The sequence below is a fragment of the Selaginella moellendorffii genome, unplaced genomic scaffold (genome assembly GCF_000143415.4).
Source record: "Selaginella moellendorffii unplaced genomic scaffold, v1.0 SELMOscaffold_45, whole genome shotgun sequence".
NCBI lineage: Eukaryota > Viridiplantae > Streptophyta > Lycopodiopsida > Selaginellales > Selaginellaceae > Selaginella > Selaginella moellendorffii.
In genome coordinates, this window is record NW_003314306.1 from 467,865 (window position 1) to 490,242 (window position 22,378).

At 49.0% G+C, this 22,378-nt stretch overlaps 3 protein-coding genes across 7 annotated transcripts; 1 reads left to right on the forward strand and 2 right to left on the reverse strand.

Annotated features, from left to right (window-relative positions):
- Positions 1-96: 96 nt before the first annotated feature.
- LOC9656309 (pentatricopeptide repeat-containing protein DOT4, chloroplastic) lies at positions 97-2,413 on the reverse strand. Its single transcript, XM_024685475.1, has 2 exons — positions 392-2,413; positions 97-342 (listed from the first exon to the last, which is right to left on the reverse strand). Exon 1 carries the CDS (start codon positions 2,326-2,328, stop codon positions 424-426), a length of 1,905 nt encoding a protein of 634 aa, XP_024541243.1. The 5' UTR covers positions 2,329-2,413; the 3' UTR covers positions 97-342; positions 392-423.
- A 152-nt stretch (positions 2,414-2,565) lies between these two features.
- Positions 2,566-6,640, forward strand: LOC9656310 (putative aconitate hydratase, cytoplasmic). The gene is made up of 20 exons (XM_024685473.1): positions 2,566-2,691; positions 2,737-2,838; positions 2,886-2,990; positions 3,058-3,218; positions 3,298-3,390; positions 3,453-3,638; positions 3,690-3,851; positions 3,917-4,061; positions 4,112-4,254; positions 4,308-4,364; positions 4,416-4,495; positions 4,556-4,817; positions 4,867-4,934; positions 4,989-5,107; positions 5,159-5,280; positions 5,330-5,428; positions 5,482-5,961; positions 6,011-6,109; positions 6,172-6,414; positions 6,489-6,640. Exons 1-20 carry the CDS (start codon positions 2,640-2,642, stop codon positions 6,558-6,560), a joined length of 2,850 nt encoding a protein of 949 aa, XP_024541241.1. The 5' UTR covers positions 2,566-2,639; the 3' UTR covers positions 6,561-6,640.
- LOC112350033 (titin-like) lies at positions 6,578-22,328 on the reverse strand. 5 transcript variants are annotated; one of them, XM_024685469.1, is made up of 7 exons: positions 21,851-22,328; positions 21,541-21,790; positions 21,411-21,481; positions 21,299-21,355; positions 17,791-21,241; positions 15,568-17,535; positions 6,578-11,630 (listed from the first exon to the last, which is right to left on the reverse strand). In XM_024685469.1, the coding sequence occupies exons 1-7, from the start codon at positions 21,932-21,934 to the stop codon at positions 6,640-6,642; spliced, it is 10,872 nt and encodes a 3,623-aa protein (XP_024541237.1). In that variant the 5' UTR covers positions 21,935-22,328; the 3' UTR covers positions 6,578-6,639. The 5 variants fall into 5 exon arrangements, with proteins under 5 accessions (XP_024541237.1, XP_024541235.1, XP_024541236.1 ...); XM_024685467.1 differs by having other exon boundaries at positions 15,568-17,038; positions 17,072-21,241; XM_024685468.1 differs by having other exon boundaries at positions 15,568-16,678; positions 16,796-21,241.
- Between the last annotated feature and the right edge of the window lie 50 nt (positions 22,329-22,378).

Below are 22,378 nucleotides of genomic sequence, written 5' to 3' on the forward strand. Positions count from 1 at the left end.
AAGAAACCGCGATCTTACCGAATCTTAAGCCATGAAACTTCGTTTCATTGAAAACAAGTCAGACTCCGCGTCAGCTTTAGAAAAACAGGACTTATCGACGAGAAAAATATATAAAACATTACACGATGGAAAAACAAGAGAAACTGTGAGGAAGTGGCACCATAAAAGAGTTATCTGGAGATGATTAGCCACTGCACCGTTGTTCACACTTATGAGATCATGATTCATCACGGAAAGTGTAGAGAACATATGCCTGGAAAAACATGAGAAGCTGTGAGAAATTGGCACCATAACACACTTATGAGATCATGATTCATCACGGAAAGTGTAGAGAACATATGCCTGGAAAAACATGAGAAGCTGTGAGAAATTGGCACCATAAAGATTTTACCTGGAGGTGATTCGCCATTACACGTTGTGAAACTATTCATCAGCCAGCCAGTCATCAGATGACGAGGTAGGAGTGGACGACCAGAGGCGACAGGCGGCCAAGTTGTGAGGATCCAAACGAAGAATCAGTCGAGCAACTCTTCCTCCTCTTCCTACGTCTCCATGAATCTTACACGACCCCAGTAATGCCATCCAGGCAGCAGCATCCGGCTCAAACGGCATATAGCTCAGCACTTCCTCTGAGTCCTCGAGCTGCCCGAGCCGTCCCAGAAGATCAACGATACATCTGTAATGCTCTAAGCCGGGACGCAGTCCATAATCGTCCTGGAGCGAGTGGTAAAACTCCAAGGCATCGGTCACCAATCCCGCGTGACTACTCGCGAACAAAACGCTCAGAAACGTAACTTGGTCGGATAGAACACCCTCCTGTTCCATCTCCCTGTAAACTCCGCAAGCTCTCATCCCGTGACCGTTCTCGGCAAAGCTTCCCATCATGGCGTTCCAGGTGATGAAGTTTCTCTTCTTCATCCCCTGGAAAAACTCGAGAGCCGAGTCCAAGCTTCCGCATTTCCCATACATGTTGACGAGCGCCGTCCCCACGACGAGGTCCGACTCGTAGCCGTGCTCGAGAATGCCCGAGTGAAGAAGCTTGCCTTGTTTCAATGCTAGCGAGTTTGAGCACGCGTCCAGAGCCGCAACGAACGAGGCCTTGTCGGGCTTCATGCCACTGTGACTTAGCTTCCAAAAGAGCTCCAGTGCCTCGGTGTTGAATCCATTGAGAGCGTAGGCCGAGATCATGGCGTTCCAGAGGATCACGTCCCCTTTTTCGTCTTCCCGCGACAGCTTCTCAAAAACTTGACTTGCCTCGTCCCAGCAACCAAAAGTTCCATAGAGCTTGACGAGAGCTGTTCCCATGATGATATCAACCGGAAGTTTGGAGTTGATAACTTCTGCGTGGATGATCCGGCCAGTTGCAAGCTCCTCGAGCTCCGCGCACGAATCCAAGACGGTGACAAAGGTGACGCGATTCGGCTCCACTCCTTCCACTCCCATTATTCGAAAAAGCTCGATCGCCCTCTTGGCCTCGCCGTTCTGAGAGTAGACTGTGATGATCGCCGTCCACGAGACAACGTCGTGCTCGAGAAGGGGGATCCCCTCGAAAACTCTCCGCGCGTCCTCGACTCGTCCACACTTTCCATACATGTTGACGATCGACGTGAAAGCCATGGAGTCGAGCCTGGAGCTTAGAGCTGAATCCTCGATGGAAGAGTGAATCCCCTTGGCCAGAAAGAACTCTCCAAGGTTTGTGCAAGCGTCGATGACAGTGAGAAACGAGATCTCGTCAATATCGACTCCCTCGAGATCCATGATAGTGAAGAGATGAACAGCGTCTTTGCAATGCCCGTTCTGGGCATATGCCGCCATGAGAGAATTCCAGGATACCACATCCCTCTCGAGCGTGTCATCGAACATCCTCTTGGCCTGCTGGACGAATCCATTCTGCCCGTAGGCATTGATCATCACATTGCAAGGGATGGCGCTGAGCTCCGGGATGGAATCGAAGAGCATCTTTGCCTGGCGCATAAACCCTAGCTGGGCAAATCCCCCGACTACCGCCGTCCACGCCACCGCGTTGTGGCACGGCATCCTGGCCAGCAAATCCCTCGCCTCCGCGAACAATCCATTCCTGTTGTGCGCCACCAGCAGCGCCGTCCAGGAGAAGACGTTCTTGCGGAAGATCCGGTGGAATGCCCGCTGCGCATCGCCCAGGCAGCCGCATTCGCCGTAGAGCTGCACGAGGAGATTGCCCGGGAACGTCTCCCCGTCCGATCCCGCCGCCCTGAGCTGATCGTGGATCCTCCTGCCGTCTGCGATGGCGCCGGCCTTGATCTTCTGCCTGAGAAGCGCGCAGTAGGCCGCGGAATCGGGATGCCTCATTCATCATCGCGATCCCGCCAAGACCATATGCCCAAGAACCCTAAAATTTGCCCAGCAGCCCTAATTTCTCGTGACAATCGCCAAAATTATTTGGGCGGCGCTGGATATTTGCTTCCTACATTTAGGAATAAAACCAAAGGGTACGGCTTTCCCTAGCCCGACGGAGCTTATTTACCAGCGATCGTGGCCGTCAATGCGGTGGTAGATGGTAAATTCTCCATCTCTCGACCACGTGGAGCACACAAGCCGTGGCAAATTGACTCTAGGGTTTATAGATCGACCGCTCGGATCGTTCTAGGGCCGCGCATTCTATGCTCGCAGCTGCTTGGAATCTCTGTCTGGCAGCTCCAATCGTCCGGAAAGGTCATCTCTCGCAATAGCAACCTCGCGATATCGATTTCAATGCAGATTCAGGCCTTTCGCCTCCCCGGCTGAGCTGCTTCCATCGCGTCCGATCCGTGCACTTCCGCGCCTCGATCGCTTTGCGGCAGCGACAGGAGATCGCAATGGGTGAGCGCGATGTCTGGAAATTTCTCCTCTGACGCGAAATTTGGCAGTGTCGGGGCATCCATTCGAGAGTATTCTCACTTCCTTGTCCAAGGACGACGGTGGGGAGTATGGGAAATATTACAGCCTTCCAGACTTGCATGATCCACGAATTGGTATGCTGGTGTTCTCTCTTGATTTGATCTGTCTCAAATTTTCTCTCTTTTTCGTTCGATTGCACAGAGAAGCTGCCTTACTCGATCAAGATTTTGCTGGAATCGGCCATTCGAAACTGTGACAACTTCCAGGTTACAAAGGACGATGTAGAGAAAATTGCCGACTGGGTTAACACTGCTCCAAAACTAGTGGAAATTCCTTTCAAGCCTGCTCGAGTTATCCTCCAGGTTTGGAAGCTAAGAATCAAACAATTGTGATGTGACTTGTTCCAACTCTTGTGTATTTGTTTTTTTCTTTTTCCTTCAGGATTTCACTGGTGTACCAGCTCTGGTGGATCTAGCTGCAATGCGGGATGCTATGAAGAGGCTCGGTGGCGATCCCACAAAAATCAATCCTTTGGTAAAACCTTTGTTCTTTCTTCTCATGAGGAAAGTATTTTAAATCTTGGTTCTTGCTTTTAGATACCTGTCGACCTCGTGATTGATCACTCCGTACAAGTCGATGTCGCTCGCTCGGCTAATGCTGTCGCGAGCAACATGCAGTTTGAGTTTAATCGCAACAAGGAAAGGTTTGCGTTTCTGAAGTGGGGATCAGTTGCCTTCAAAAACATGCTGGTGGTTCCTCCTGGTTCTGGTATTGTCCATCAGGTATGAGCCCAGTTTTTAAATCTGGAAGTTTACATTTGTCATTATTGTCAGGTGAATCTGGAGTATCTCGCTCGAGTAGTGTTCAACAGAGATGGCTTTCTTTATCCGGATAGCTTGGTTGGTACTGATTCGCACACCACCATGATAGACGGACTTGGAGTTGCCGGATGGGGAGTTGGAGGAATCGAAGCGGAGGCAACAATGCTTGGACAGGTATTTTGATTCAGGATTTTGCAACATCTATCCGGATTTTTCAAATTCATCCATTTTTGTTACAGCCAATGAGCATGGTTCTTCCGGAAGTCGTGGGGTTTAAGCTAGTAGGCAAACTTCAGGCTGGAGTCACTGCAACAGATCTGGTCCTTACTGTAACGCAAATGTTGAGGAAACATGGTGTGGTTGGGAAGTTTGTCGAGTTTTACGGTCTGTATCTACTTGAGTTTTATACTCCTAACGTTTTCCTTTTATTTCAGGCGAGGGTGTCAGCTGCCTTTCACTAGCTGACCGAGCAACTATTGCTAACATGTCACCGGAATATGGTGCTACTATGGGATTTTTCCCTGTCGATCAGATGACCTTAAATTATTTAAGCTTGACAGGCCGTGATGCAGAGAAGGTAACTTTATACATTTCTAAAATAAAACCTTATGATTTAGTATAATAATACAGGTGAAAATGGTCGAAGCTTATTTGCGTGCAAATGATATGTTTGTGGACTATTCTCAGGTAACAAGATACTATAGAAATTTGCCTAACAGTTTTTTATTATTCGCGTAGAAACAACCTGAGACGGTCTATTCAGCATATCTAGAGCTCGATTTGGGAAGCGTTGAACCCTGCATTTCTGGACCTAAACGGTTAGCTTTTGTCGATTTTTGATGGCTCGCTCCTTCTCTAACATCCAACTTTTCTGTTAGTCCGCATGATCGGGTTTCTCTTAAGGACATGAAGGCTGATTGGCAGGCCTGCCTAGACAATAAAGTTGGCTTCAAAGGCTTTAACATTCCGAAGGATCTTCAGCACAAGACCGCTCAATTTACATACGAAGGGAAGCCGGCAGAGCTAAGACATGGGGATGTCGTCATTGCAGCGATTACAAGCTGCACGAATACATCCAATCCCTACGTGATGCTTGGAGCTGGACTAGTTGCCAAGAAGGCAACGGAACTGGGACTCGAGGTATGCCATCAATATGTTCTCTAGATGGTTAACTTAGTTTTATAAGCAGGTTCGTCCCTGGATAAAAACAAGTCTTGCTCCTGGTTCAGGCGTTGTTACGAAGTACCTTATAAAAAGGTAATTGTTTCATTGCCGCATGCCTGTATTCTGAACCACATGTAAGTACTGCAGTGGTCTTTTGAAGTACCTTGATATGCAAGGATTTAGTGTTGTGGGATATGGGTGCACTACCTGCATTGGAAACTCTGGCGAGCTGCATGAGGCTGTGGCTACAGCGATAGCGGATAATGGTACGTAGCTCTCTGCATTTCCTCTTGTTACTTACTGTCCTCTGTCAACAGATATTGTTGCTGCAGCGGTCTTATCGGGAAATAGGAATTTCGAAGGACGGGTGCATCCCTTAACGCGGGCCAACTATTTGGCTTCTCCTCCTCTGGTTGTAGCTTATGCATTAGCAGGAACGGTAAGCCTTTGTTTTCAGCACAACCGTGTTTTTATGATTTTCTTTGCAGGTAAACATCGACTTTGAGAAGGAACCCATCGGTGTTGGCCACTCTGGGAAACAAGTTTTCTTGAGAGACATTTGGCCAACGTCGGAAGAAGTCGCAAAAGTATGTATTGTGAATCACTTTCATCTGTTTTCTTAAAACTCGTTCACTTCCAGGTTGCAGAAGCTTCTGTGTTGCCCGAAATGTTCAAGTCTACATACGAATCCATCACGAAGGGCAATACTATGTGGAATGACTTGCCTGCTCCTACTGGAGATCTCTACTCATGGGATCCTAAATCAACGTACATTCACGAGCCGCCATTTTTCAAGACCATGACTCGAGATCCACCCGGTGTTCATGGCGTTCACGACGCAGCCGTTTTGCTAAATCTCGGGGACAGTATCACTACCGATCATATTTCACCAGCCGGGAGCATCCACAAAGACAGTCCGGCTGCCAGATATTTGATGGAAAGAGGCGTCGAGAGGAAAGACTTCAACTCTTACGGCAGCCGACGTGGAAATGACGAGGTTATGGTTCGTGGAACGTTCGCAAACATCAGAATTGTGAATAAGCTGCTCAAAGGTGAAGTGGGACCAAAAACCGTCCATCTTCCTTCTGGGGAATGTCACTGGGTTTTCGATGTGGCGCAGGTATTTCTTCTATTTCATGTCTTTAAGAGAACTGAGGTTTCCTTTGCAGAAATATAAAGACGAAGGAAAGGAGATGGTGGTTCTTGCCGGAGCAGAATATGGCAGTGGCAGTTCACGAGATTGGGCAGCCAAAGGGCCCTTCCTTCAGGTTAGACCAATTAAGTTTTCAAGCTAAAGTCATGATAAAGTCATGAATCGCTTTGTTGGCAGGGAGTGAAAGCTGTCATCTCTAAGAGTTTCGAGAGAATTCACCGGAGCAACCTTGTTGGAATGAGCATCATCCCTCTGTGCTACAAGAATGGCGAAGACGCAGAATCGCTTGGTCTTACTGGACATGAAACCTTCACCATCGAGCTGCCATCCACGATCGAGGAGATCAAGCCCGGGCAGGACGTGCTTGTGAAGACCAACACGGGGAAGGAGTTTACTTGCACACTTCGCTTTGATACGGAGGTATGAAAACTTTTCTTTTTTTTCTTTTTGCTAGTGGAGTTTTGATCTTTGGCTTTACACTTGGCTATGCACAGGTTGAGAAGACTTACTTTAATCACGGTGGAATCTTGCACTATGTGTTGCGGCAGCTACTTGGCAGTGCTTAGACTAAAGGACTCTTTTGTGAATTTGGAATAACGTGCTTTTATTTCTCAAACAAATCTAAGTGTAGTAACATCCTTGCTCTCATGCTTGCAGCTCCTTGGCCAGCTCCTTTTTTAGTCTCAGCCTCTTCTTCTTGGAAGGCTTTGTGGACAACGCTGCCACAATGCTCTTCAAGGCCGACGCGATGCTGATGCTTGCCGGTGGTGGCGAGCTCTCTTGTTTAGTTTCTGCTGCTGGAGGGGTCGTAAGATCATCGATGTCTATCGCCTTCGTGGCTACTCCAGGTTCTTCTCCTTCGCTGATTACTGCTGGTTTTTCGGTTTTGCTAGCGGCTTTTGGATCCTCTTGTAGCAGCGGACTCTCTTCCTCGCTGGTGGGAGTCGTTTCCTCGACTTGCTCTTTGTCTTCCTTCTGAGCGTCTGCTAGCTCGTCTTCGACAGTGATGGGAGCTGCGTCATCTGGAGCAGTGATAGCTTTGTCTTTGGCTGGTGTGAAATCTTCTGGTACTCTTTCAGCTTCTTTCTCTTTCTCTTCCTCTTGAGTTCCTTCGTCTTTGGCAGTGATGGGAGCTGCTTCGTCTGGAACAATGAGATCTTTGTCTTCGCCTGGTGTGGAAACTTCTGGTACTGCTTTCTCTTTGTCTTCCTCCTGAGTTTCTGCGAGCTGAGTTCCATCGTCTTCGGCAGTAATGAGAGCTGCTTCGTCTAGAGCAATGTCGCCTTTGTCTTCGGCTGGTGTTGTTGCTTCTTCCTTGTCGTTCTCGTGGACGATGCTTGTTGTTTCGAGCTCCTTAGCCTTCTGATCCTCGCGATTCTCTGCTGGATGAGTTCCTTCACCAGCAGCTACCGCCGCTTCTTTCTCTTCGTCCGCAGATACTATTGTTTCTTCAACTGTTGCTTCTTCATCTTTGCCCGCTTCTTGGTCCGGAAAGGTGACATCTGCGTCGTGAAATTCTTCCTTGTCCGGACTTATACCTTCTGCTACTTGAGTTTCGTCGTGCACCTCCTCCTTGTCCGGAATTGTATCTCCTGCTACTTGAGTTTCGTTGTGCACCTCTTCCATGTCCGGAATAAGAGTTTCCTTGTGCACCTCGTCCTTGTCCAGAATTATATCTTCGGCTACTTGAGTTTCGTCGTGCACCTCTTCCTTGTCCGGAATTATATCTTCGGCTACTTGAGCTTCATCGTGGATCTCTTCTCTGTCTGGAATTATGTCTTCTGCTGTCTGAGTGCTCGTGGAAAGAGCATCCGTTTGGAGAACTGTTGTTTCTTTCTCTTTCTCTCCGCTTGGATCTTGATCTTCTGCTACTTGAAATCTTTCCTCGCGTTTGTCAGTTGCTTCCATCTCCGAGTTTTCTGCGATCTTAGCCTGAGTTTCTTCACTGCTCACTGTTTCTTGCACCTTTTCTTCGTCGTCGCCAGCAGCTGGAACATTCCTGTCCACGGCTTCGTCTTTCAAAGGTTCGTGTTCAATCAGATTTGTTGACTCCTCGGTGTCTCTAATATCTTGCTCGCCTTCTTCAGTCCGACCTTCCACTGGATTTTGGATTGCTTCGTCACCACCTTCGACTGCCTTGTCCTCCCTGGCTTCGATAGCTCCCTCGACATCTTGGACTGTCGACGGCAAGTCTTCTCCCCCTTTATCATCAGCTTCACTTTGCAGCGTAATCTCCTCGTGTGGTTTCTCTCCGACTTCTTCAGCAGCTGTGTTCTCAATTCCATCTTGAAGCTCAAGTCCTCTGTCAGCCTCATCTGTCTTTAATAGCCCTTGACTTTCCAAAACCAGTTCGCCAGCAGACGCTTGATCGTTTCTAGTCGTCTCTTTGCCATCTGCGTCTATTGCTGCTTGATCCTCAGCTCCATCCAACTGTTCTCCTGCTTGCTTAGTGACCACACTTTCATCTGTTGCTGGTTCAACTTCCACAGCACTGCCTTCGTCTGTATCCTTACTTTCCTGGATGCTATGGTCTTCGGTAACTCCAGAGTCCTCCAGCTTCTCAATTTGTGCATCTCTGCCTTCGTCAGCCTCAACTTTGGATTTGGCGTCATCGTCCAAAGTTGTCCCGCTTTCTTCTGTTGTCATCGTTGGTAGTTCGTCTTCGGTTCTCTTGTCAGCAACGGTATCTTTTGTTTCTTCCGATGATCCGGCAGCTAGTTCGTCGCCCTCGATTTTGTCTAGAGGTACTGCATCTTCAACGTTGGAACTTTCGACTTCCTGATCAGCCTTGTCTTCGGTTGGTGTCCCGTCAACTTGGTCTTGTCCGTGCAATGTGGTCTCATTCTCTGCTTCGTGGACTTGCTCAGCCTCGCGTGGTGTTTCTTCAGCCGCTTCTTTCTTGTCTTGAGCATCAGACTCTGGTGCAGCAGATACTTGATCAGTTCCATGATCCTCGCCTGCGTCTACTTCGTGATCTCCACTGCTCGTCTTTTCTTCGACACTTTTGCTTCCAGATTCCTCTGCGGCGTCTATCTCCACCATCGGTTCTGTTGCTAGTTGTTCCTCACTAACAGTTGCGCTTCCGTCTGGAACAGCTTCCTCGAGTATCCCAGATTTGTCAGCCAGCTCTTCTTTGGCTTGCACTTTACTTTCTGGATCTTCTGCCACATCGACCAGCTCATCAGCTCGTTCTTCCGTCCCTGTTGTTGATTCCACTGCAGCTTCATCCTCTTTTTCCACTTCCCTGTTGTCAGCCATTTGCGATGATGTTCCCTGCTCCTCACCAGGCTTTTCGTTTCCTAGCGACGCAGCATCTGCTTCGTCCGATGCTGCACTCAATGCTTGATCTGGGATCTCCTTAGTGACACTCTCTGGTGTTGTTGCAACGTCCTCATTGTGTCTACTGTCAACGGCTGCTGCTGCACCAGTAATCTCCGACCCTGCTTCCTCAATTCTCGCGTTTTCATCGACCTTCTCTTTGCTTTCCCCAACTTTATCCTCGCTCTGCGCATCATCGATTTCCTGAGCCTCTGCTGGCTTTTCGGGATTATTGAGATCTCCAGCCTTCTCATCTTTCTCTTCGATTGTGGTGTTCTTCAAGGGCCTGCTTTCCAGTTGTTCAGAGTCTGCTACTGGTGCTTCGTTGTCTGCGTTTCCTGCTGCTTCGACCCTGTCTTCCAGCTGAAGCTCCTCCACTTGTGATTCTTCGTCGCTATTCAGCTCACTGTTTATTACGAGGTCCCGTGACTCCACCTCAAGTTGTTCTGCTGCTGGCTCTTCACGGTCCTTGGTTTCCTGCTTCTCTAATATCATTTCCGACGTAGATTCATCCGTGTCTGCTTCATTTGTTGCCGTCGCAGGGACTAGTTCAATCTCCCTTGCTACTTCTGGTGTTTCTGCAGTAGTTTCCATCTGGTCAGGCACTGTGTTTCCAGTCACGCCTTCATCATTCGCTGACTCGACGGCTTCAATCTGCTCCATCACCTTAGAAGCGTCCTCGCTCGGTACCGTTTCCTCGATTTTCGCTTCATCGGCTGCTACTTCCTTTTCCTCGGGAACTACTCCAATCACCTTAGTCGTCTCGGCCTCCATTTTCATTTCATCGTCCAATGCTTCCTTTTCCTCAGTGCTGGCGACGTCCTCCTCGATTTGATTACTCGTCTCTAAAGCAGCTGCTGTCTCCTTGATCTTCACGTCATTGTCTGCTGTTCCCTGAATCTTCTCCATCGGTGCTTCTAGAGAAGTTTCCACCTGGCCTGTTGCTTCCATTTTTACTACAACATCGGCTGTCTCGTCCTCGTTTGTGGCAGCTGCTATTTCTGAGAGATCTTCTACCTGGCTAGGCACTGTTTCCTCGACCTTCTCTTCATCTGCCGTCTCAGAAGTTGATATACACTCTGTGGCCGCTTCCACAGGATCGAGTGGTTTCTCCTCGTTTGGGATCGTTTTCTCAACTGGACTCGCATCAGTTTGTTCCTGCTGGACGGTCATTGATTCCTCCTCTGATTGTTGTTCCTCAGCATTCAATGATGTCTCTTCGAGGCTTGGTGATGGCTCGACTTCGACAGGGCTTCGTTCCGTAGTCTCTACTTCAGCGGGTTCTTCTGTAGTAAGTGGCTCGCTTGCTGCTTCTCCGGTTCCAGCTTCTTCCGATCCAGCTTCCACTTTTGTAGCCTGCTCCAACGGGTTGATATCAGCTTCGGGAGTTTGAACTGGCGCTCCGATTGTTGTAAGTTCTTCTGGGGCTATAGGTTGTTCGTCAACTTTTGCCTCCTCAGGGTCAGCGGGCGTTGCTTCTTTTTCCTTCGCTGGAACATCTTCTTCTGCTGTTGGATTCTCCACCTCGGTCGGTTTTGGTTCTTCCTCCACAGGTGCGTTTACTTCCTCCGTTGACTTGTCAACTGGCGTTGTTTGATCCACACTTTGTTCTGGTGTACTCTCTGCTGGTGCTTGCATAAGATCGGCTGCTTTCTCGGCCTCGTCTGGCGTTGCTTCCTCGACTGGATTCTCATCAGCTTGTCTTGGCTCTACGGCCGGCGATATTTCACTGTCTTCCAGCGTGGTTTCAATCCTCTCTGCCTCGGCATTCAGTGAAGTCTCTTCGAGGCTTGGTTGTGGCTCGGTTTCGGCAGGAATTGGTTCGAGTTCCACGGTTTCGACCTTGGTGGTATCACCTGTGACGAGTGGCTCGGTTTCGGCAGGAATTGGTTCGGGTTCAACGGTTTCAGCCTTGGCGGGATCACCTGAGATGAGTGGCTTGGTTTCAGCAGGGATTGGTTCGGGTTCCACGGTTTCAACCTTGGCGGGATCACCTGTGATGAGTGGCTCGCTTTCAGGGATTGCGCTGTCTCCGTTTCCACCTTCTTCCGATCTGGCTACTTCCAGTGTTGGTGCTTCAACAAGTTCCTCCAGCGGCTTGATGTCAGCTTCGGGAGTTTCCACTGGCGCTCCGATGCTTGTAATAGAATTTAACTCGTCTATCAACGCAGCGTCTGTGCTGTCGCCAGCCTCTGGAAATATAACTTGTTCGTCGACTTTTTCCTCCTCTGTAGAAGCTGGTTGTTCTTCGGTGCTTGGTGTTTCGGTCAACTCTTCCCTGGGAGGTTTGGAAGTCTCGGCTGTTGTCTCATCCACATTTTGATGAGTGGCTTCTGCAGATGTCTCCACAGGTTCAACAACTTTCTCTTCCGGAGCTTCAACAAGCTCCTCCTCAGCTCGTTCTTCTGGAAAAGTTGTAGCAGCTTCTTCATCCCCGCCCGTTGCTACAGCTGGTTTGTGTGTTTCAAGAGCTATTTCCTGCTCCATCACTTCAACTGGCTCGTCCATAGCTGTTTCGTTCGGTTGAGACGGTTCTTGTGTCTCTACAGAAGTATCCAGCTCGCCAGCCACTGTCTCTTCAGCTTTTACATCGTTTGTTGTTTCCGGAATCTCCTCCACCACCTTTGGTGCCTTTACTGTTTCTGAGAAAGTGTTTTCCTGGCCAGCCACTGTTTCCTCTTCATCAACCAGCTCCTTATTTTCTGTCACTGTTTCGCCAAGCACAGTATTTCCTTCGTGATCGGCTGCAACTTCATCCACCACCAGTGTTTCTATAGAAGTCTCCAAGTCACTAGGCATTGTTTCCTTAGTACTATTTTCATGATCGGCTGCTTCCATCTCCTTTGGTGTTTCTAAAGATGCTTGCACGTCAGTTTCCTCGACCTGTTCTTTACTATCGGATGTTGTTTCCTTCTCGTCAGCGATGGCAGTCTGATCAGACACTGTTTCCTTAACTCCATCGTCCACTGGTTCCGTTTCCTCCGTGCCTGCAACGACTGCTGGTGTCTCAACACTCGTTCCTGTACCATCCTCTGTTTTCTTTTCCTCGTTGCTAGCGTCGTTTTCATGCGGAGTAACTTCTTCAGAAACTGTTTCTAAAGAAGTTTCTACCGCGTCCGAGAGTGTTTTGTCATTCGTTTCGTCATTATTCCCTTGTTCCTTCTCAGTGTTCCTGGCTCCACTTTCCTCCATCGCTTCCACCTTAACATCTTCATCAGGAACAGTAAGCTCGCGTTCCCCATCAGGCAAGCTTTGACGCTCAATATCCTCTGTTATTTCAGCTACCGTATCCACGATGTCATCTCCTGCTGTGCCTTCAGTCGCTGAATCTTCTTGGCCATGATCTCCAGAGTTTCTTGCTGCATCAACAGTTACTGCTTCTTCAACCATGTCCGACTTTTCTTGCAAATCACTTCCGTCGCTTGTCGCTGGAATCGAGGCCAAAGTATCAACATCAGCTGCTGCTCCAACTTCTTCTTTCGCACTCGAGTTCTCCGGATTACCTCCCACTTCCAATGACGATGTCCCTTCGGCTACTGTTTCATTCTCATGTTGACTACTCTGTTCCTCGATCTGATGTTCCAAATGACTTCCAGGGGACTTCTCTTCGTCAGGGATCTGGGCATCACTTTCTGCACGAGGTGCTGCTTGTTCGCTTGTTCCAACTTCGATGCCACCTTTTCCACTATCGTGAAAACTTTCATCAGAAGTGTTCCTGTTCTCAGATTCCCCGACGACTGATCCGCTTTCCTCTTCAGTTTTCGCTGAATTATCAACCTCGGCCAGACTTGGTTCGTCTAACTTGAGTTGATCCTTGCTTTGCTGTGGATCTGTTTCTTCCAGTGACTCTTGTCCACTCCCATTTTTCGTTACCTCTGCTACTCGATCCTCGGCTTCTAGCTTACTTCCAAGAGTCTGATCTTCGAGAAGAACCTTACCATCAAGATCTTCGCTTGCTACGTCCGTTTGTGAACTTGCCTTGTCTTCGTCGACACGATCTTTCACAACCTCTTGTACCCCGTGCTCGACTGGAGCAGGTTCCTCGACTGGGTTCATCTCAGCTCCTTCTCCGTCATCTTTACTTGCAATTAACGCTTGACCACCATTTTCTTCGACTTTATCCACAAGTTTCTTCTCGTCCAGAGGTTCCACTAAAACAGCCGCCGGATTCTCTTCCTCAGACTTACCATCTTCGACAGGCTTTGATTCTTTTTCTCCAGATCTAACGCTTAAGTCCTTTTTACTCTGATCACTGTCTACTCCACTCTTCTCCTTATCCAAAAAACTAACGCCGCTCAAAGAACTATTCTCACTCTTGCTTTCTAAAGCTAAGCCTTCGATGGCGATGCTCTCTTCGGCAGCCTACGAGAAGAATGCGATAGAAAAATCAAAATCTTGCCACTAAAATCTTATGCTAAAGATCTCTAAGCCATACCTGGATCGCGTCGCTATTTACTTCCGCATCATCTAGGCCCATGGCAGAGGTATTCGATCAAAAACAGCACCACGGATCGATCGATCCTCCAATGAAAGAACAGATTCCGCCTCTGCTCCAAAAATCAAGCCCGGGATCGCAAAGATCGAACCGAAACTCGATCGATCGCTCGCCAGGCGCCAAGGAAAACCTATCTAGATCCACTGAGAAGAAATAATCGCCCTAAAATCTCATCATATATCCACATACACCGCCAACGTCTTGTCTCCTACAATATTCCTTCCAGAAAGGAATCGGATCAAAAAAATTGGGCGGGAAAATGCTTGCGTGTCAGGTCCACATGGCCCAGCATCTATCCACATCACCTTTCTTTTTGGTCGGCACCGTCCAAACTGTCCTCCACCCTGGCATGGGCCACACAGAGCTAGCTGTCCAGTCATTCTTTTCTCTTTTTTCCTGGCCACTAGGTGGAGAAGTTTAAATGGAGGATGATGTGGGCAATCCAAAAGGTGGCAAAGATTGGAATCCAAATTCTAAAAGATATTCACACCGACATAAAGCTGTCCAAGCTGACAATGATCTTTAGAATAGTTCTTTGGTTGCATGCAAGCTAGCATTTATATTCCTTCCCACCACATCGGCGAGAATAATATACAGAGCTTATCAACCAAACACAATTTTCTTTATACTATATAACTGTATGTACAGAGCTTCTTATCCAAACCATGAGCTCTCCGTAGAGAGAGCTGTTTCGCGTTTTTCAGTTATTTCATATTGGCTCTGTGTTTTGTCATGCGATCAACTGCTTGCTTCTACTTTTGCTGTTTCATCTGATAGTTTTGTTTCCGAGGTTGTTTCGTGATGGGCTGGTTCAACAAAGTCAACGGGCTTGTCTTCCTGAGATTCTTTCGTAGTTTCAGTTTCGGTTTTGCTTTCACGTTCGGTTTCGGTTTCAGGTTCTGCTGGCATCTCATCCTCGTGCGTCTCATGGTTTGCTTCCTCTGCAATTGACTTTGGGTTTGACGTCAGCTCTTCCACTTTTTCAGGGTCAGCAGCCGTTGACATTGTACTCTCTTCTTCTTTCTTGGTAGGAACGTCTTCTGCTACTGCTGCTGAATTCTCCACCTCGGTCGCTTGTGGTTCATCGTCCAAACTTGGTGCGTTTACTTCCTCCGTTGACTTCTCGCCAAGGTCAACTAGTGTTGTTTGATCCACACTTTGTTCTGGTGTACTTTGTTCTAGTGTAGTATCTGCTGGTGCATTCTCAACCTCATCTGGCGCTGTTTCCACGACTGGATTCTCGTCAGCTTGTCCCGGCTCTAGGGCCGCTAGTACTTCGTTGTCTTTCGGAGTGGTTTCAATCTGCTCTGGCTCCTCAACTGGTTCGTGTTCCGCGGCATTCAGTGGAGTCTCCTCGAGGCTTGGTGCTGTCTCGGTTTCGCCAGGGATTGGTTCGGGTTCCACGGTTTCAACCTTGGCGGGATCACCTGTGATGAGTGGCTGGCTTTCCGGCATTGCACGGTCTCCGGTTCCAGCTTCTTCAGATCCGGCTACTTCCAGGCTTGGTGCATCAAGTTCTTCCAGTGGCTTGATGTCAGCTTCGGGAGTTTCCGCTGGGTCTTCCACCGCCGCTTCAATGTTTGTAGTAGGATTTGATTCTTCTATTGATGCAGCGTCTGTGCTCTCGCCACCTTCTGGGAATATAACTTGTTCGCCAACTTTTTCCTCCTCTACCGAAGCTGGTTGTTCTTCTGTGCTTGGTGTTTCAATAGACTCTTCCGTGGGAGATTTGGAACTCTCGGCTGTTGTTTCATCCACATTTTGATGCGACACTTCCTTGGGTTCTCCAGGCGTCTCCACAACTCCAGCAGCATTCTCTTCTGCAGTTCCAACGAGCTTCTCCTCAGCTGGTTCATGTGGAGGAATTGTAACAGCTTGTTCTGGCTCTTGTATCTCTAGAGCTCTTTCCTCCTCCTGTGCTTCAGCAGGCTTGTCCATTTCAGTAGCTGGTTTGTTCAGACCAGTCGTTTGATCAGCCAGTTCCTGTGTGTCGTCCTCTACGTGTTTCTCTGCAGGCTCCTCCATTGGTTCATCTGCTTGAGCTGCTGCCTCTGTTTCAAGAGTTTTGTCATCTTCCGTCGTGGCAGCCGGTTCCTTTGCTTCCAGTTCCTGTGTTTCATTGTTGGTTGTCTCGTGCTTTTCCGGAATCTCCTGTTTTAGTTCGTCCGGCTTCGTAGTTTGGACTGCTTCTTGTGTCACAGGAGTTCCTTCAGAAGGCTCCACCATTGCAGGAACTGGCTCATCCACACTGGTTAATTCTGCAGCTGGTTCATCCAAACTAGTTCTTTCAGCTTGCTCCTGTGTCTCACTGGCTGGTTCGTCTACTTGTTTTTCAGGAACCTCCACTGGATCATCCATCACGACCGCTGGATCGAGCTCGTCCTTGCTCGTTACTGGTTCCTGTGTTTCAAGAGCTCTTTCGTCTGCTTCTTGTTCCCCGGGCTCTTCCACAGTCACAGCTGGTTGTGGTTCCTCACTTGGTGTTTGAGCAACTGTTTCCTCTTCAGCCTGTTTCAGAACTTCAACAGGCTCATTAGCTGGTTCATCCACAGCTGGCGTCTCAAGAAGTGGCTCTTCTGAAGCTGTGTCTTCAGCAGGTTCCTCTAACTTAGCAGCTGCTTCCTCCTCGCTTGTCGTTTGAACCGTTTCAGGAACTGCTTGTTGTTCTGGAAGTTCGCCTGGCTCATTTGGAGTAGGAGCTGGTTCATCCGCAACTGGCTGGTGAACTTCAACAGGCTCCTCCACGGAAGATGGTTCTTTCTCACTCGTTTGATCCTTTGCATGTTGCTCTGGAACTTCGACTGGTTCAGCATCTAGAGTAGAAGCTGGTTGATCCACAACCGGCTCATCCGCCACCACAGATGATGGTTCCTTCTCACTCGTCGTTTCATCCTCTGCAAGTTGCTCCAAAACTTCAACTGGCTCAACATCTAGATGCGAAGCTGGTTGATCCACAACCGGCTCGTCTGCCACCACAGAAGATGGTTCCTTCTCACTCGTCGTCTCAACAGTCTGGTCCTCTGCATGTTGTTCTTGAACTTCAACTGGCTCAGCATCTAGAGTAGAAGCCGGTTGATCCACAACTGGCTCGTCTGCCACCACAGAAGATGGTTCCTTCTCACTTGTCGTTTCATCCTTTGCAAGTTGTTCCGGAACTTCGACTGGCTCAGCATCTAGATGTGAAGCTGGTTGATCCACAACTGGCTCGTCGGCCACCACAGAAGATGGTTCCTTCTCACTTGTTTCAACAGTCGAAGATGGTTCCTTCTCACTTGTCGTTTCATCCTTTGCAAGTTGTTCTGGAACTTCGACCGGCTCAGCATCTGGTTGATCCACAACTGGCTCGTCCGCCACCACAGAAGATGATTCCTTCTCACTCGCAACGGTCTCGTCCTCTGCAAGTTGTTCCGGAACTTCGACTGGAACTTCAACTGGCTTTGCATCTAGAGTAGAAGCTGGTTGATCCACAACTGGCTCGTCCGAAGCTGTGACTTCAACGGGTTCCACCACCAAAGAAGATGGTTCCTTCTCACTCGTTGTTTCAATAGTCTCATCCTCTGCATGTTCTTCTGGAACTTCGACTGGCTCTGGATCTGGTTGATTCACAACTGACTCATCCGAAGCTGTAACTTCCACCGGTTCCAATGGTTCCTTCGTAGTTTCATCCTCTGCATGTTGCTCTGGAACTTCGACTGCCTCACCTAGAGCAGAAGCTGGTTCATCCACAACTTGCTCGTCGGCCATAGAAGGTGGTTCCTTCTCACGAGTCGTTTGAACAGTCTCATCCTCTGCATGTTGTTTTGGAAGTTCGACTGGCTCAGCATCTAGCGTAGAAGCTGGTTGATCCAGAACTGCGTCCGAAGCTGTGACTTCAGCAGGTTCCTCCACCACCAATGGTTCCCTCTTGCTCGTGGTCTCATCCTCTGCATGTTGCTCTGGAACTTCGACTGCCTCACCTAGAGCAGAAGCTGGTTCATCCACAACTGGCTCGTCCAAAGCTGTGGCTTCCTCCGCCATAGAAGATGGTTCTTTCTCACTAGTCTCATCCTTTGCATGTTGTTCCGGGACTTCGACTGGCATAGCAGCTTGTTCATCCACGGGGGATGTCTCAACGGGCTCCTCCAAAGTTTCGACTTCGGCAGGCTCCTCCTCACGTGTTGCTTGAACTGTTTCCGTCACCAGTTCTTCTGGATGTTGTCCTGGAACTTCAACAGGTTCATCTTGAGTAGGAGCTGGTTCGTCCACGACGGGTGACTTTACTGGCTCTTCAGGAGCCTCCTCCAACTTAGCTGATGGTTCCTCCTTGCTCGTGGTTGGAGCTATTTCATCCTCTAAATGCTGTTCCGGAACTTTGACAGGATATGAAGCTTCAACTTCAGCAGGCTCCTCCACATTAGCAGATGGTTCCTCCTCGCTCGTCGTTGGAACTGTTTCAACCCCCGGTTCCTTCAAATCTTGTTCTGGAACTTCGACAGGTTCATCTCGAGTAGGAGCTGGTTCATCCACGACAGGTGCCTCCGCTGGCTCTTCCAAAGCTTCACCTTCCTCCAGCTTAGCAGTTGATGGTTCCTCAGTCACGAGTTCCTTCAAATTTTGTTCTAAAACTTCAGCAGGCTCGTGAGCTGGTTCGTCCACGGGGGATGTCTCCACCGGCTCTTGCGAAGCTTCACCATCAGCAGGTTCCTTCAACTTACCCTCGGCTGGATCCTCCACAGTCGTTGTCTCTGGCGTCCCAAGAGCTGGTTTTTCAGCCTCGGCTGGTTCCTCCACAGTCGTCGTCTCTGGCGTCCCAAGAGCTCGTTCTTCAACCTCGGCTGGTTCCTCCACAGTCGTCGTCTCTGGCGGCTCAAGAGCTCGTTCTTCAACCTCGGCTGGTTCCTCCGCAGTCGTCGTCTTTGGCGTCCCAAGAGCTGGTTGTTCAACCTCGGCTGTTTCCATAGTTGGTTCTTGTTCTTCCGTTTTTGCTTCAACAGTTTCCTCTAAAGCTGGCTCAGAGGCTGCTGCTTCCTCTTTACCAATAGCGTCATCCGTAGTTGACGTAGTAGTATCCAGCTTATCCTCGGCCGGTTTCTCCGTCTCTGGCGTCCCATCTTCAACCTCGGCTGGTTCCATCGTCCCGATGGTTAGTTCTTGCAGATCACGATCCGTTGATGCTGGTTCTTCTGCTTTTCCTTCAACAGGTTCCTCCAAAGCTGGCTCAGATATTGTTGCGTCCTCTTTACCAATAGCGTCATCCATAGTCTCCAACTCATCCTCGGCTGGTTCTTCCACTGTCGTCCCAAGAGCTGGTTCTTCAACCTCGGGCGGTTTCTCCGTCTCTGGCGTCTCATCTTCAACCTCGGCTGGTTCCATTGTCCCGATGGTTGGTTCTTGCAGATCACGATCAGTTGATGCTGGTTCTTCTGATTTTCCTTCAACAGGTTCCTCCAAACCTGGCTCAGATGCTGTTGCATCCTCTTTACCAATAGCGTCATCCATAGTCTCCAACTCATCCTCGGCTGGTTCTTCCACTGTCGTTGTCTCTGGCGTCCCAAGAGCTGGTTCTTCAACCTCGGCTGGTTCCATTGTCTCGATGGTTGGTTCTTGCAGATCACGATCAGTTGATGCTGGTTCTTCAGCCAAAGTCACTGGTTGATCAGTGCTCTCTTCAACCACGCTAGGAGGCTCAGCTTTGGCTTCAAGAACTTGATACTCAGGTTCTTCCGCAGCTTCAACTTGAGGCTCATCTGCTAGTGATTTCGTTCGTTCAGTTTCTTCACCAGTTTCTTCCTGCGTCTCGGCAGTTGGCGCTGCTTCAACACTTGTTTCAACTCCCGTGTCCTCTTTCCTGTCAAGTTCAGCCCCAGCCTTCTCATCTGAAACAGCTTCCACGGTTGGAGCAGCGTCGTCAACTGTTGCATCGGGTGAAACTTCAGTTTCGACGTCAGGAGCGGAGCTCGTAACCTCGGAGTTCTCCGTGATATCAGGTGCCGTTGTCGCAGGAATATTAAAAGTTTCCGGTGCAACTTCTCTAGACTCTTCGTTTGGTTCGAGAGTATCCTCTTCCTTGACCTCCAAAGTATCAGGTCCTTGAGCTCCAGCCGTTTCTGGAGGAGGCTCGACGCCTCCTTCTTCACTTAGCACAGCCTCTTCAGACGGTGTAGCGTCAAGAGCCACTGTCGTGTCTTCTAACGCAGAACTTTCCTCACTCTCAACAGGCTGAGTAGTAGAAGCAGCCGCTTTAGCACCTGTTTCCTCCGGCAAGCTCACTGGAGCTGCTTCTTCTTTCGCAGCACCGGCACTGTCCAAATTGGTTTCCTCGCTCACAGGTTCTTCACGATCCTTTGACTCAACCTCAATCTTGCTATCTTCAACCTGTGGCGTCTCTTCTTCAGTTGGAATTTCTTCCGTTTTTTCTTCCATTGGCGGCACAATTTCGGCCTGAGCAGCACTCTCGCTGTCCACTTTTTCCTCAACTTGAGGAGGAGCTTCGTCCATTTGCAGTTCTTTGTCACCGCTAGACACATTGTCGGTTTCATGCATGGTTTCTGGTGTAGCAGCCTCGAACTCTTCGGCTTGAGTAGGAACTTCTTCCGTTTTCCCTTGATTATCTTTGCTTTCAGGCACTTTGTCGACTGTCTCTGCCGCCAGAGTTTCCTCCGCTTTCGGTTCGGTTTCTTCGACCTCGGCCTCGATGTGGGTTTCCGGCATCTGTTCGGGTTGATCGACATCTTCAGCTTTAACTTCACTTTCTCCACTTTCTGCTACATTCTCGCGCTTGGCTTCCGTTGTCTCTGGAGCAGTAGCTACATGGTCTTCAGGCTCGTCAACATTTCCTTCCACTGTCCCTCCGGTTTCGATGTTCTGTGGTACTTTTTCGTCCGCAGCAGCAGCCTTGCCTTCAACTCCCACCGTCGAATCTACGGGAGCTTCATCCGAAGGTAATGATTCGGGTACTTCCTTCTCCTCTGATGGTTTATCTGTCAAGTCTTCTAACTCCGACCTGGCTTGAGGAACGTTTTCTTTGTCCATGACATCGGGTGAAACGCCGCCACCTTGAAGAGCGGCTTCTTTGGCATCGATCTCCGCCGCTGGACTAAGTTGGTCGTCGATACCTCGATCACTGACGGCTTCCTTGTTTTCATCCGTAGTTTCGTGTTTTCTAGTATCCTGTCCAGTATCTTCAGTAGCTTTGGTGTCTTCTGTCATAACTGGCGAGTCATCAGACGTTGGAGCCTCAGGCGGAACATCTTTCAGAGCCTCGGAGACAACAGCGGGAGAATCAATTGCCATCGCTTCAGATAGTGGACTTTGATCGTGTTTGGGATCATTGCTTGAATCATCGGTGCTCAAGGGCGCGTCAGCCGCTGGAACTTTAGAAAAGCTCTCCGGGGGAAGTACCACTTGTTGGGGTAAATCATGAAAGACTTCCTGACCTTGAGGACTTTCGGGTTCCTGGAAACTCTAAACAGCTCAAGAAAAGGCATGCGATATTGGAGAACATCATCTTACCGCTTCAACTCTAGACATTCCAACTGGAGACTCCTCAGCTTTTCCAGGAATCTCACGCTGTTGGGTGATATGGTCAGCAATTAATACTTCGCAGCTCTATGGACAAGAGTACCTCTTTATTGATATCGTTCTCAGGCTTATAGAAATCCTCCACGACGGTCTTGAGTCCTCCCAGATATCTTGCTGCACGAGAAAATCCCAGTAGAGTTGGATAAGATCAAACAAGAAACTCGGTTGTTTACCTTTACCTTCACTGCTACTCTCTCCATTGGAAGACAAGGGAAGTGAAGATCTCTCTGACGAATCTGGCGATCGACGAGATGGACTCGACTTCACAGGCATCGAAAACCCGTCTAGTTGCTGGACAAGATCATGAAAAACCTCCTCCTCTTGGCCCTCCTCTTCGTGCTCATCCATTCCTTTGATTTCCTCCTTCTGGATGGTCTCAAAGTCATCTTTTGGTTCGTCGTGGATTAACTTCTTGCCAGTCTCCTGCAAGATCAGATCCAAAACAAATGAGAAATCCAGACCACCACGATAGATCGAAGTTACTTTGATCTTTGTGGCGACTTTGGAGGCCGCCTTGGACGTTCTGTGGTGGCCGTCATCCTTCTCTTTGCGTTGAGCGTTTCCCATGATGAATCAGAAGAACACACAACTATGTAAAACAATGATAGTAGAAATCTCTCGCTGCTCCTCCGTGCAAGGGGCTTGCTTCGTGCAAGCTTCTAAGAAAAACCGGAGCAAGGGAACAAAAACGCGAATGAAATCCAAGCTTGCGATCAAAAAACAGTGCAAGTATGAATCACGGTCTCTAAAATCCCTGTCGAGAAAGAGGAAAAGAATCTATATACACGAGCACGCACACCGATCTCTACGAAACCAGCAAAATTTACACAAGAAAGCGCTGAATGCCGGATTCTAGCACGAAAAAATCACTCCAGATTCACAAAATTACGCCAGCGCCAGGATCTAAGCCCCTCCCTCTCGCCACAACTTTCCTCTTCGATGGCGCCACGATAAACCCTACAGTGAAAAAACTGTGAAGGCCGGACCAATGCCAGCTATGAGCGGCGATCG

Bases quoted from the DNA above. Each gene is read 5' to 3' on its own strand.
- LOC9656309 (XM_024685475.1), bottom strand. From the start codon at position 2,328: ATGAGGCATCCCGATTCCGCGGCCTACTGCGCGCTTCTCAGGCAGAAG.
- LOC9656310 (XM_024685473.1), top strand. From the start codon at position 2,640: ATGCTCGCAGCTGCTTGGAATCTCTGTCTGGCAGCTCCAATCGTCCGG. The intron at 4,365-4,415 runs GTAACAAGATAC...TTATTCGCGTAG, and splicing joins TGTTTGTGGACTATTCTCAG to AAACAACCTGAGACGGTCTA. The intron at 5,281-5,329 runs GTAAGCCTTTGT...TTTTCTTTGCAG, and splicing joins CTTATGCATTAGCAGGAACG to GTAAACATCGACTTTGAGAA.
- LOC112350033 (XM_024685464.1), bottom strand. From the start codon at position 21,934: ATGGGAAACGCTCAACGCAAAGAGAAGGATGACGGCCACCACAGAACG. The intron at 21,482-21,540 runs GTAAACAACCGA...TTTCTCGTGCAG, and splicing joins GAGTAGCAGTGAAGGTAAAG to CAAGATATCTGGGAGGACTC. The intron at 21,356-21,410 runs GTACTCTTGTCC...ATCACCCAACAG, and splicing joins AGAACGATATCAATAAAGAG to CGTGAGATTCCTGGAAAAGC.